Below are 13,930 nucleotides of genomic sequence, written 5' to 3' on the forward strand. Positions count from 1 at the left end.
GTTATCAAAAATAATAAAAAATAAAAAAATATTAAAAAATTCAAAAAATTCAAAAAATAATAAAAAAAAATTAAAAATTCAAAAAATTCAAAAAAAATTAAAATTAAAAAATACAAAAGAGGGTATGTATTAAAAAATAATAATAAAATAAACATTTATATTTTTTATTTAAAAAATCTATAAAAATGATAAATGCAAGTCAAAAAATGTTAAATGCAGTTGGGCATTATCCTGAATGCAAGGGTAAAAATACTGAATGCAGTTGAGCGAAAATTGAACTTAAGGGCACAATAGTACTTTTGCCTCTCCAGGGGTATCTCAAAGGAAGAATTTTAGGGGTTGATCTATCCCTATATATTTTCCATACGAGGAGTGTATATTCAATGGACCCTAAATTTTTTTATGGATTATCCAAATATTTAAAAACTGCAATATTGTGTTATATATGCATTCAAAAGTGAAAAATTAGAGCAAACAACCGTACTACGAGTGATTCTGAAGCTGCAAATTTATCATATGTCAATAATGCCACGAATAAATCGATCACATCCCTATACAGAGAAATGTTCACAAGCTGCACACGCAAACACAATATACGAATCAATACTAATTTGACTATTCGAGTAACAAAACTTGATCTCTTGATCATCTTAGTGGCCGAATCGATTTTGAGGCCGTTATCACACTTTGGGTCCAGTTGTGGTTGACCAGCTCTAATGATCTTTCAAGTTTATCACAAGCTTTAGAAAGATCATCCTCTGTTATCGGAGAGTCGTTCTTCAGGGCAAACATTACTTCATCATCATCATCGTCAAGCTGGAGGTAGAGCACGCCTTTGCCAAATACCTGTAAAACCAAAAAAAAATTAGACAACCACGGCTTCGATATGAAATAACCATTTTCTTTTATTTTTTTGTGTGTGTGTATGTGTGTGACATTCCACTTCTCACCTTCTTTAAACTCGAACGTACTGCAACTTTGGTAGGTGAGGACCTTGAAACCACATTAATGACGAATAAGCCTTCCTCGGAAAGGGAGTTTTTCGAGTTCTGAAGAAAAGATTCCTCAACAAAATCTTCTGAAGGACATGACAAAGGAGAACTGCACAATAACAGTAACTAGATAAAACAAATGAAAACCAGACAGAGCAGAAATTAAAGATATTAAAACTCGTATAATTAATTAATTGCCTTTTGTATGGTGAGTCCGCATCAACTATAAGTATGTCAAGTTTCCGAGCTGCAAGAACCGCAGTGCAAACGTTTTAGTAACTTGTAGCTTAGTTGAGCATACCATCTTTGTTTTCTGCAATCAATTTCTTTTTTTTTTACCTGCCTCACAATCTGCTTTCTCCCTGACAAACTCAATTCCATCAGCTATACGTACCTGAACAGGAAAAATAGAGAAATAAAGGTACGTGCACTTGTCAAAAACCATACAAGGCATTTGATTTGCATTTAGTTAGTGAAAACAAAAAAAAAACAAAGAAAAAAAGAACCAAGGAAATAAATAATAAAGTACTACATTTTACCCGTAATCGTTCATCTTCTTTAAAACCGAAATGTTCCTTAGCAACATCCACAACAACCTGATCTATCTCGATAACCTGTGAAAACAAGAACTTGCATGAGGACATATAGCAGAATAAAAATGGTACAAAGTGGTTCAGAATTTCATTATACCTCAATGTTTAGATTAGGTATCCAATTCTTCATAAACATAGCAAGCATTCCTGCTCCAAGACCGATAACCACTGTTTCCACCTGGAAAAGAGGGAAATGACACCTTCAGTTTAAGACCATATTTGAGAAAATAAAAATAAAAATGCAGACTGCTCTATTTCATAAGACTTATATTATTTATTGATATGCAACACTCCATAATACCATTAATATTGGTCGTCATAATTTTGTTTTTTTTTTTTGTTTTTTGCCTTGTGTTCTTTTCTTTGTTTGGTGATCAGAGAAAGTGGATGGCTCACCATGGGCCGAGTGCAGCTAAATCCTTTGAGATGGGTAGAAATCAACATCAATCCAGTAATTAACGCATTGTTGTTCATACGTGCCAAAACGTTGTGATCAACTTTCCGTTCATTACTTGATGCTTTGTGGCTCTTACTTCCTAGTGATATAACACAATAACTATAAAAAATTTACAACTACAAAGGTGATTTATCCCATCTTATGATTAGTTACAGTTACAGTTAGAAATTTAAAAAATTTGCCTCCCAAGGGAAAATCACTGATATTTGATGTCCATATTACCCAGAAACACAGGCCAAATTATTGAAAGAGGAATTCAAGCACTGACAAAGGTCGATTGGTTATCAATCTAATTAAAATCACCACATTTCTAAAAAAGTTAACAAAGAAAAAGAACAAGGCGGAACCCTCACCAGATTTCTTCTGCTTTCCTTTGTTCATGGTTTTTGAAGGTGTCTGCACTTCTGTTAAAAGAGCTTCTGATTGGACCACACTTGGGGATCTGTGGAAAGAAAGGCGGCGGAAAACCATATCTTCTAATTCGCGATTTTCATCATGGTTATGATAGGTCACATCCTCTACGACAATTGTCCCCGTCAAGGCAGATGTGACCTGGCATTTCAGAATAAAGTTTATTCTCTTTCTTCCTTCCATTTGCTATGGCTTCTTTTGCAGTTCATTGAAATTCAGTAACCTCAATTTTCATGAAACTATGAGCATATTAATTTCGTAATTATGGTACTACTCATAAGAACCATACTACAGAAGTTACTTAATCTAAACATGAAAGAGGAACGAAAAGTAAATATTAGAGATCTTGTAAGGAAGTGACAAGAGATAGTAATAGTTATCCAACCTCGTGTACAACTACTCGCTGGTCAATTCCTTCACTTGAAGTCATAAACCTGAAAATAATACTCGTTTACCATAACCTCTACATGTGAGAAAAGGAAAAAGTTCCGAAACTAACATAATTGAACTCATTTCTTCCTATACTCATTAGGCATCATGCTGGTACAGAATAAAACGCATTTGACTGCTTTCTTTTCTCTCATTTTATTAGTGAACCACAGCTCAACCGTGATTAACATTAATGTTTCAGAAAGAGATAATTCTGATTGCAAATGATGAAAAGAATGAATAAGTTTGCAGCTTCAACTTCTCTCACTAGCCCATAAACCAGCACTTTCTTGTTTTAAGTTTCCGGAATCTAAATAAGTTTTTGTTACTCATTTTTCAACAGCCTTACGGAAGCACAAGCTACAACAGTGATGTCGATATCATTTTTCAAGTGTAAAACACTCATATGAGACGAAAGCCAGATCCAAAAAAACTGCACAGAGGAAATATTCTATTGGATATCCTATTAATGGATAATATCTGGTGACGAGCACTTACGGAATTTCATATGTATCATCACAGAGTCTTGGAGCCAATTGCTTGACTAAAGGAGTGAGATCAGACTGAAACAAGGAAAACCGAAATTTTATCAAATGTAATGAAATGCAAGAATGTACAGCTATTGAAAATACAGTTGGATATTACCTGGATATAGTCCATAGAAGCACCAGAATTGCTGTAGTTCAGAAAAATCTAAAACAATCCAAATAATCTTATACTTAAAAAAAATGAAATAACAAAAGATAAGATAAATGACGAAATTAAATTAAGTTTATCCGTACAGGAAAGATCTTACAATCAGTAATCTAGCAGTGTCCGAGTCTGCGAGAATGATCTTTTGTCCTTCTTCTGATGAGAACAGCCAGACATCAACTAGTATCTGAAACAAGAAAACATTGAGGGTTTCAAGGTCTATCGCATACTTGGAAATAGGAATATGTAATAGTAAATAAAAGAAAGAAAGTGCAACAATGCTGCCATTTTTGACAATAGCTGGATCGAAAATTAGTTGGCATATTCTTTTGTAACAAACAAACAAACAAGCTCCAATTCAAAACATTTCTAATTGAGAAAACAAGTATAAATAAACCAGGAACTTTAAGGATATCAAAACTAAGATAAAAGAACTAACATTTGGAACGAGATATACAGCAAAGTAATCTGAGAAATTTGATCCTGAATCTTGCTGAGCATCAACAAGTACACCAATGTAAAAATGGAATACTCCAGGTTCACCTAAAATAAGCTTTATCATGCGATCTGGTTCAAACTCTTTAAGGTTTCCTTTCGCCCCAAGACTCAGTTCTTTAATCGAGTATAATTTATTACTGCCACTGGAGCACTCTGATCGAACCTTTTGCTCTCTTTCAAGTGCTTCGTAGAGTTCACGAGCCTGAAACATGCTGAAAAGGTTAAATCTCTTTCTATAGATATAAACAATATGTTGAACTGAACTAGCAAAGAGCATTAAAAAAAAACTCAGCCTATAGCATCTGATTACCTGATTACCATGAGATTCAACAGAGTATTTATCCACTGCTGATATCTCATAAACAGAAGCACAAGTATCTTTCTCAACAACCACCATAAAGGTCTGCGGTTCTAGGTTTTTAGAGGATGGTTCCTTAGGAATGGTATAAAGACTCGTTTTCCATCCAAACCGGAACATAGAGAAAAGAAGAGCTGAGAATAAGAGAATCAAAGCTAAGAATATTTACAAAAACTCTTGACCAATTTCATACGAGGAACAATACCTGACACACGGGATTCTGCTAAGGTGAGACAAATATATTTTCCGCCATCTTTTAAAAGCCTTTTTACCTGATAATGAACAAAAGGAAAAGGATAAGCCAAGCTTCTGGACCACTCAAAGAAACAAGATACGAGTTAAATAATACACCTCAGATAAATACAGACTCCCTAATTCATAGCCAGGGTCAGGCACCATTAATGCATCCAATCCTCCCTTGTCGACAATGGCATCCAAGGTCTTATCTCCAAACTAAAAATAAACCAATCAGAAGCATAACGAGTTAATTTGCAAATTTGACGAAATAAATATTAAAAGACAGCATGCAAATTTATCAAAGAAATAGCTAACAGAACTGACTGTATGCGAGTTATTTTAAATGCATAAGGTCCTCTATTTTCTGCATGTACAACTATCGATCCATAGCATTGGTGGTTGGTGATCAACCAGAGAGACCACAGAAACTGGAGAATTGGAGAATTTATTGTAAACAAGGAACCATAACTAAATCATTAATCAAAATAATAGATTTTATTCATTAAGATTTTGATTTTATTCTCCTCCTCGCCGATCTACTCTGCAATTCACATATGCGAAAGCACCGTTATAAGATAGGAGAATGAAAGAATAACCTGTTGAAAGTTAACGATACAATCACGATTCTTCATACCAGAAACTTGGATGTGTAATCAGTTATGTCAGCACTATTTCCACATACAACTGTACTTATAATTATATTTTTCTGCTGCATCACTATTGCCGCAAACTCCGTAAGTCAACTCGCAAGTCAACGTTCTAGTCAACCTATTCATCTAACTTAATTAACCCCACTAGAAAAACCATCTCAAGGTAGAACACGAAACTATTTTAGCCTTTTGGAATTAGGCCTCAAACATCCATCCCAAGAACAACAAGTATATAATTGAATTTATTTTAGAACAATTACTCAAATCTATTTTAGAACTTTATTTTACAGAATTAATGAAGCAATTTACATTGTTTCAGACGGCGGAGAAACAGCAATTACCTCAATTCTAGTCATATCCATAACACGCCACTTCATCGTCGGCCGTTCTCTCACATTCCTCCTCAGCATATCAGCAATCACCACCTTCGAGAAATCCACGTTCGTTATATCCGTAAACCCAGCATCGTACAAATGCTCCGACAGCTTTGAATTCCCGCATCCCGGCACCAAAATAGCCATCTCCGCCGCTTGTACGGCCGGCGGCGCCTCTCCGGCGATTTCCGGCAGAAACGACGACGGCGATAGGAGCTCGGTCGTAATTAAGCTCTGGAGTTGGGGCCACTCCGCATACCACTCGAAATAATCGCCGCCGCCTCTCGTGGTGAAAAAATCGTCCCAATTCTCTTTGCGCGTGAAGTATCGAAAGGTTTTGAACAGATCATGCTGATTTTCCCCTCCGGCGGTGGTGATTTCTTCTGGTTGTTTCTGTTGCTGCTTCTTTTTTCTCCCCATTTTTTCCTATGGTGCTTCGTTTGTGTGTGTGTTTTCGGTGTGAATTGCGGTTATTGGGGTTTTCAGAGTTTTGGGATTTGAAATGAAAGAGAGAGCGAATTGAGGAAGTTAACGCGCGGCAATTGGAAGAATCGAACTCTTTAAGTCTTAACTGTTTACTGTTTGTTATTTTGATGTATTTTCCGGGTAAACAGCATAAAACCCCCCTGTGTTAATGAAAACCTACACAAAATCCCCCTGTGTTTACTTTTTTGCAAAAAACCCCCCTGTGTTCTGTTTTTCTTTGCACCAAATCCCCATTCCGTCTAATCCATTAGGCAAGTGCTCTTCACACGCCAGTTGTGCGAGTAGTATTGATTTTTATATGCTTTTTAAACTGAAAAGACCAAGTTAACCTTTATCTCAATTTCCCTTGTGTTTAAAAATATATGATCCAGACCCCCACTGTCGTATTTGTTTGCATAAAACCCCCTCCCATAAATTGATGTTTACATTTCCATAATATTTATTATTTTATAAATCATAATTTTGTTGGAATTCCTAAACCCCGTGTTAGTGCTATATAATTTGCTAATTATATTCAAGTTAAACTGGAATAAATTTTATTTTAATTTTGATATTTTCTTTGAACTTTTAATTTAATGAATTAAGCTTGAATAATGTGTTGTTTTTCTTTTCATAAACCAAACTTAATTATGCTTGGACTAACAATTCCTAAATAATTAAATTAAATAAATAAACAAGTAAGAAATTTGATAACACGTCCATCTTATTACCGAGTCAAAATATTACCAAAAAGAGATTAGCAAAATGCCAAGATAATAATAAGAATAAGGGCAAATTACGGCCACCCCTGATGTATGGTCAAATTACGAAAAACCCTCTTGTTTAGGTAATTACAGCCACCCCCCTCTTTTGAAATATTTTTATGTAAAATTTATGTTGTAATAATAATAATAATAATAATAATAATAATAATAATAATAATAATAATAATAATAATAATAATAATAATAATAATAATAATAATAATAATAATAATAATAATAATAATAATAATAATAATAATAATAATAATAATAATAATAATAATAATAATAATAATAATAATAATAATAATAATAATAATAATAATAATAATAATAATAATAATAATAATAATAATAATAATAATAATAATAATAATAATAATAATAATAATAATAATAATAATAATAATAATAATAATAATAATAATAATAATAATAATAATAATAATAATAATAATAATAATAATAATAATAATAATAATAATAATAATAATAATAATAATAATAATAATAATAATAATAATAATAATAATAATAATAATAATAATAATAATAATAATAATAATAATAATAATAATAATAATAATAATAATAATAATAATAATAATAATAATAATAATAATAATAATAATAATAATAATAATAATAATAATAATAATAATAATAATAATAATAATAATAATAATAATAATAATAATAATAATAATAATAATAATAATAATAATAATAATAATAATAATAATAATAATAATAATAATAATAATAATAATAATAATAATAATAATAATAATAATAATAATAATAATAATAATAATAATAATAATAATAATAATAATAATAATAATAATAATAATAATAATAATAATAATAATAATAATAATAATAATAATAATAATAATAATAATAATAATAATAATAATAATAATAATAATAATAATAATAATAATAATAATAATAATAATAATAATAATAATAATAATAATAATAATAATAATAATAATAATAATAATAATAATAATAATAATAATAATAATAATAATAATAATAATAATGGGCAACAGTGAAATTGGGAAAGTGGGTGGCGTGGGGGAGGCAGAAGGGTTTTGTTTTGGTTTATGTTTATTTTTTTGCTTTTTTATTTATTTATTAAAAACTCTATAAGGGTACAATTGAAATTTTACTATTTATAACTAACGGGGTTAATATCTAACGGAAAAGGGGATGTGCGCCAAGAAAAACATAACACAAGGGGGTTTTTTGCAAAAAAGTAAACACAGGGGGATTTTGTGCAGGTTTTCATTAACACAGGGGGGTTTTATGCTGTTTACCCTGTATTTTCCACTTTTAGTAGGTGTTAAAGCACACAGTAATAACTAGTAAGTTTTTTTCTACAACCAACCTAACAAATTCAGATTCCAATATCAAGGATATGGTGCAACAAAGTAATTTACTCCAATTATGTAAATTGAAGTTATTGGAAAGAAATTTTGTAAATTCGAAAATAATTAAAGAAACTGAAATGATTTATGCAGTACTAAAATTACGAATACCGTTCATTGTGTAATTAACACCCAACCCCTTAAAATTCACAAAAAACTGAAAACAATCCCCCCAAATCCGAAAATCTATCAAATTGAAAGGTAATTTCTTATCTAATTTAGTTATATGTGTAATTTGTGTTTAATTTATGGTTGAATATGTGGAACCCCCAAAAATGGCGTTTTTTTGGGCTGTTTTTGTTGCTGGTATGCACCATTTCCACGCCCAAAGCGAGCATGAGAAATGAGTTTTCACGCCTAAAATGGGCGTAAAAACAATTTTGACATGACCGTTTTGGACGTGAAAATGTGGTTTCTGCGACTGTTCCAGGCGCCGGCCAGGAATTTGCACGCCTGAACCGGGCGTGCAAATCTCTAACCGGCGCCTGGACCAATCGTATGGTTTTTTTTTCTTTTCTGGTTTGGCGCCCGGTCCAAGCGTACAAATCCTAGCCCTGGACTGGGTGTCGGTTCAAAATATAATTTTTGTTTTTTAATTTATTGATAATAACAATGTTTTATTCTTATTTCATTCATTAGTTAATTAATTTGCATAATGTTCATTTTTGTAGATGTCGACGAGGTGGCCACGCGGACTAAGCAAGGATCCGATGACACGTGGCATGAGACCAGATGAATTTGCTGGAAACGAGGGATCGATCAACAGATGAGACTACTGCACAACAAGAGGGTAGGACACACAAGCGCAGGGTTACTGAATCTACTCAACGGGGCAAATGCAATTTGCGACCGGTCGAGTCAAAGGAACATATGGATCCATCGCACGATGAGGATGGTGAGAATGCACATGTAGGATTCCAGGGCCAATATGCTTTTCCGGTGCTAGATTTTGGATTAGATGGCAATGAGCCAATGATTATGACAATGTCGTTCCCGCACCCCCGACTACTTTGACCGGTGCTGCTGCTACTTTCTCCGATGGTGCTACTCATCGTCGGGGTGGTACTTCGTCCGATGTTGCTACTCGTCCGTGGAAGTTGACTGGACTTGGTGGACCTACTAACTATCACTTGATACCGAGTTTTGGATTGCACGTCGCCTATGACATTTGGGAAGGAAATGTAATATTTATTAATTTTTATTGTCTTTTTTTAAATGTGTATACTAACATAGTTGCATACTTAAGATCGGATAAATTTTGTACAGGCGCGATCTATGGTTAAATTGCAATCCCGTACGAAAGCGGTGACCAGTTGGCGTGGGCCTGTACGAAACATTGAATACAACAGCGTAAGTACTCTCCTTCCTTGTGAAGGATAGTGAATAAGCCGTAGTCTTAGCATAATTTTTGTTTATGGCGAACTGGTTAATGAAGTTGTCAGTGAGTTTCCCAAAATTTTCGATCCGAATTAACAGGCAGTTGGTTGAACAATTTTATTGTATTGCCTGTGAAGGTGGTACGGAACACCTTACAGTAAGCCGTATCTGTCATGGAGTAGAGATCCACCATTGAGTAAAATTTCTCAATGTGCTCTTCTGGGTAATCAGTTCCATTGAAGTGGTCGACATCTTCAAATGAAGTGATTAAGGCATTAATGATGTTGGGCAAGTTTTATTTTTATTAGGATGCGATATATGGTATTATGGGGGTTGTGGCGATATTGGATCCACAATTCAAGATGGTGTTATAAGTGGAATTTTTGTATGAAAAATTTTATGGAGATCTTGCCTTTCTAGAGATTGATAAAGTCAAGAATATTTGCTACAAATTAATTGGTGAGTATAGATCCTAGAAAAGGGATAGTGATAGTGTATCATCGTCGTCGTCGACGGTGGTAGACGATAGCTAATCTTCTAGAGGTGACATTCTTTTGGATTATGATTTGCTTGTTCATAGTAAAAAAATGGGGGATTGAAAAGTGAAGCTTGATCATTACTTGGAGGATGCCGTTTTACCAATGAGTAACGATTTTGATGTTTTGTCTTGGTGGAAGGATAATGGACATAAGTACCCGATCTCAAGATTGATTGCAAGAGATATTGTACATATTCTCGTATCTGCGGTTGCTTTGGAGTCGACTTTTAGTACAAGTGGTCGATTATTGAGTCCATATCGAAGTAGACTACATTCAAAGATTGTGGAGCCATTGATGTGTTCCCGAAATTGGTTATGGGCTCAAATTAAAGACAAGTTAACATATACTATTTTTTTCTATTTATGTTTTTATTTTATTTAATTTGTACATAAAATTTACTTTTATTTTTATTGTTGTAGGTTAGTCTTCACAAATGGTACTTGAGAAAGCGATGCAAAATATTTTTGATGGTGAAGATGATGATGGTTGTGAAATTGATGATGGTGGTGAAGATGTTTTGGTTGATTATTAGAAGTAAAGTAGTTTGGTTTTTAATTATTTCATGTTTAAATGTGATGGATATTTTTATTTTATGAGATTTTGTATGATATTTGAAGTTGAATTTGCATTTTGTTAGGGTTTTTTTTCGTTGAAATAAGCCTTTAAATTATAAGTAGATTGCATATTTACTTATCAAAAAAAATGAGAATTTTTCGGGGCGTGTACCCTTGGAAATTTTACAGGGCGGGCTTGGGGATTTTATGTCATAAAGTTCATGAATTTTGACAGGATGGGGATTGAAAAACCCCTCTCCATTGCAATCCCTAGTTGTAACTAAGTGTAGCTAATATTAATATATTACTAATATTTAATTATTTATATTTCATATAATAATTAATAATTATATAAATAATGCCTGAACCCGCTTTGTACCTGTACCCGGTCAAAAAAAAAATCAATCCCCATACACGCCCCAATTGTTTGTGGGGCAGGTAATACCAGAAAAATTCGGGGCTGGTCAAATTGCAATCCCTAGTTGAGTCTTGGTTTCCCGGAACTTGACTCTGTCCTTGGGATGCGTTAGGCGGATCGGTTCGGACTCATGCGATGATGTAATGGGCTACAGCCTCTGCAGCAACCTGTGCGGTCATGTTTGTGACAGTCGTGTGGACACTTTTTCGATCATAAGTCATAGGGCCTCCTCGGTCAATTGCACGGTGTGTGGAGGGTCTGACCTATTGTTGTTCGGAGGAGGCGGATGAGCGTTGTTATTCTCCTGGGGTGGAGGGACATTGTTGTTCAACGGGGGCAGGGAGCATTATTGTTCTCCTAGGGCTGATGGGCGTTTTAGTTCAGCAATGCCAAGACATCTGCCCCTGGGGGAGGTGATGGAGCGTTCCTCATCTAGTTGTTGGTTGCGTGATTGTCTTGATCACATTGTTTGCTTCGTAATCTGGTTTGTATTCTCATAGACGGCGCTAAAATAATGGCATATCACTCGCCTTTGATGTATTGGTGGGTAACACGTGGTTAGGTCACTGTACACGAATAGGTGATCCAGGTCAGATTAAAGCCTCTTAGGTCAGATTATAATTAGGTTGGTTGTAGAGTCATAATGAATGTAACTCTAATTATCGATTAGCTCTAATTAAGATTGAAGCTTGTAATGGACTCAAAATCCTTGACGGGCCCATGCTACTGTTATAGTTCCCTCGTTATTGGGCATTGATCTTAGGCCTTAGGAATTCAAGCCCTAGATAGAGTAATTTATTGGTTAATTGGGCCAACCCATTTGGCAGTATTAGATTTCATGAAATAAAAAATGGAGCAAATTACGACCATCCCCTAAGGAAAGATAAAATTACGGAGAAAAAAAACCCCTCTTGTTTGCATAATTACAATCATCCCCTTAACTATATATTATATTACGAAAAAATCCGTCCAGTTGATAAATTTACGGGGTTCATTGGGTAAAATTGTACAAAAACTGCGGTATGCCAAAATTTCATATCGTTTAGCATTTGGTTCGATAAATAACCGAATTACCAAAATTTTACTAAAAATATTTACAAAATTGTTTTTTTATTATTTTTATTAATTGTAGTTTAAATACTAATATTATATATATATATATATATATATATATATATATATATATATATATATATATATATATATATAATAAAACTAAATGCCACATCAAATTAACGGTTCGGGAAACGGAATGTACGAATTTTCGTCCAGTTCGATTCGATTGGTTTGTTTATCGACCCGATGAACATTCCTAGATAAATTTGACATTGTAATGGTGGACGTGTAAGACAATACATAGTTGAAGGAGTTGTTGTAATTATTCAAAAAAGAGAGATTGTTTCGTAATTATACTTTACCTCAAAAGGTGGCCGTAATTTTCCCTAAAAATGAAATGCAATGGGACTTTACGCAACAGATTATCCTTAATACATGGGTTTTTATGTTGCTAATTAACACAAAGAAAACAGACAACCCTAAAATGAAAAGAAGTTCATCACATTTTTTAAAAACCAAATTGGAGAGATTCCAATTCGGCGTTTTGTTGTTACATGAAATTCAAATGCTTTATTATTTGGCATTTTTAATCGAAAAAATGGGCACCACAATAATGTGTCAGATAAACCGGCTGATTTCATCAATATTCATTTGTTTATCATAATTAAACAAAGATTATTGTTCCACTAATTTCATCTATATATATCACTCATTCAGCTTTTGGATTTCGATTATGACACTTACAAACTGGTAAATCCTAGTGCGGTTGTGATATTCTTCACTTGTAATAAAATCCTAGTACGGCTGTAATATTCCTCCGTTTCGGCCAAAAATAACAAAATTAGCAAAATATATTATGCTGTCCATAACTCTAACATCAATATGCCCACAAATATTCTATAACTTGTATATATATTGTGTTTTTTAATTTTTTTTCTTCCGATATTTGGATTGAATCATGGGAAAAAAAAGGGTGAATAGGACTTACAGGGTGTTTGGCTAAGTTTATTTTAAACAACTGATAAGCTCTTATATCTGATAAGATGTTTTAAGAGTTGATAAGTTGTTACATCTTATTTTTAGGATTAATTTGATGAGTGTTTAGATAATGAGTTTATTTTATATTTCTACTCATTATAAGATCTTAAATAAAAAGGTGGGTAGACGTACTTTTTTAAAAATATCTTTTTTGTTCAACAACAGCTTATCTTAAAAAAAAATAATAAGATCATTTTTTAAAAGTTTACCAAACACTTTGGAAGAGCTTATAAGCTGTAAAACATCTTATAAGATTTTTTTAACATTTTACAAGTTTAGCCAAACACCTTCTTAACCCTGTATGATTACAAGTTTTTGCAGATGATCCTCTTGTACTTGTAATATCAGCCCATCACCTCTTTGTGGTTGATGGGTGTCAGACTTAACCGCGCGGTCCAACTTCAAGGGGGTCATCTGCAATAATTAAAAAGGGAATGTAAGCACGAGGGGATCATCAGCAAAAATGTAGTATTTGACGTTTGACACATACAATTAATTTTAAAGGAGAAATAAACGGACGTTACCCCTATCAACTACAAAAGAATCGTGTGTTGATATTACGAGTACAAGGGAATCATCTGCAAAAAC

At 33.1% G+C, this 13,930-nt stretch overlaps 1 protein-coding gene across 1 annotated transcript; it reads right to left on the bottom strand.

Moving 5' to 3' along the window:
• Nucleotides 1–418: 418 nt before the first annotated feature.
• On the bottom strand, nt 419–6,287 carry LOC105959744 (uncharacterized). The gene is made up of 17 exons (XM_012983884.2): nt 5,660–6,287; nt 4,783–4,884; nt 4,637–4,703; nt 4,384–4,565; nt 4,015–4,275; nt 3,679–3,762; nt 3,528–3,575; nt 3,381–3,445; nt 2,839–2,887; nt 2,396–2,594; nt 1,982–2,121; nt 1,683–1,763; nt 1,532–1,606; nt 1,332–1,386; nt 1,191–1,239; nt 951–1,101; nt 419–846 (listed from the first exon to the last, which is right to left on the bottom strand). The coding sequence occupies exons 1-17, from the start codon at nt 6,110–6,112 to the stop codon at nt 646–648; spliced, it is 2,262 nt and encodes a 753-aa protein (XP_012839338.2). The 5' UTR covers nt 6,113–6,287; the 3' UTR covers nt 419–645.
• Between the last annotated feature and the right edge of the window lie 7,643 nt (nt 6,288–13,930).

Source organism: Erythranthe guttata, chromosome 9 (genome assembly GCF_056151865.1).
Source record: "Erythranthe guttata isolate IM_541 chromosome 9, IM_541, whole genome shotgun sequence".
NCBI lineage: Eukaryota > Viridiplantae > Streptophyta > Magnoliopsida > Lamiales > Phrymaceae > Erythranthe > Erythranthe guttata.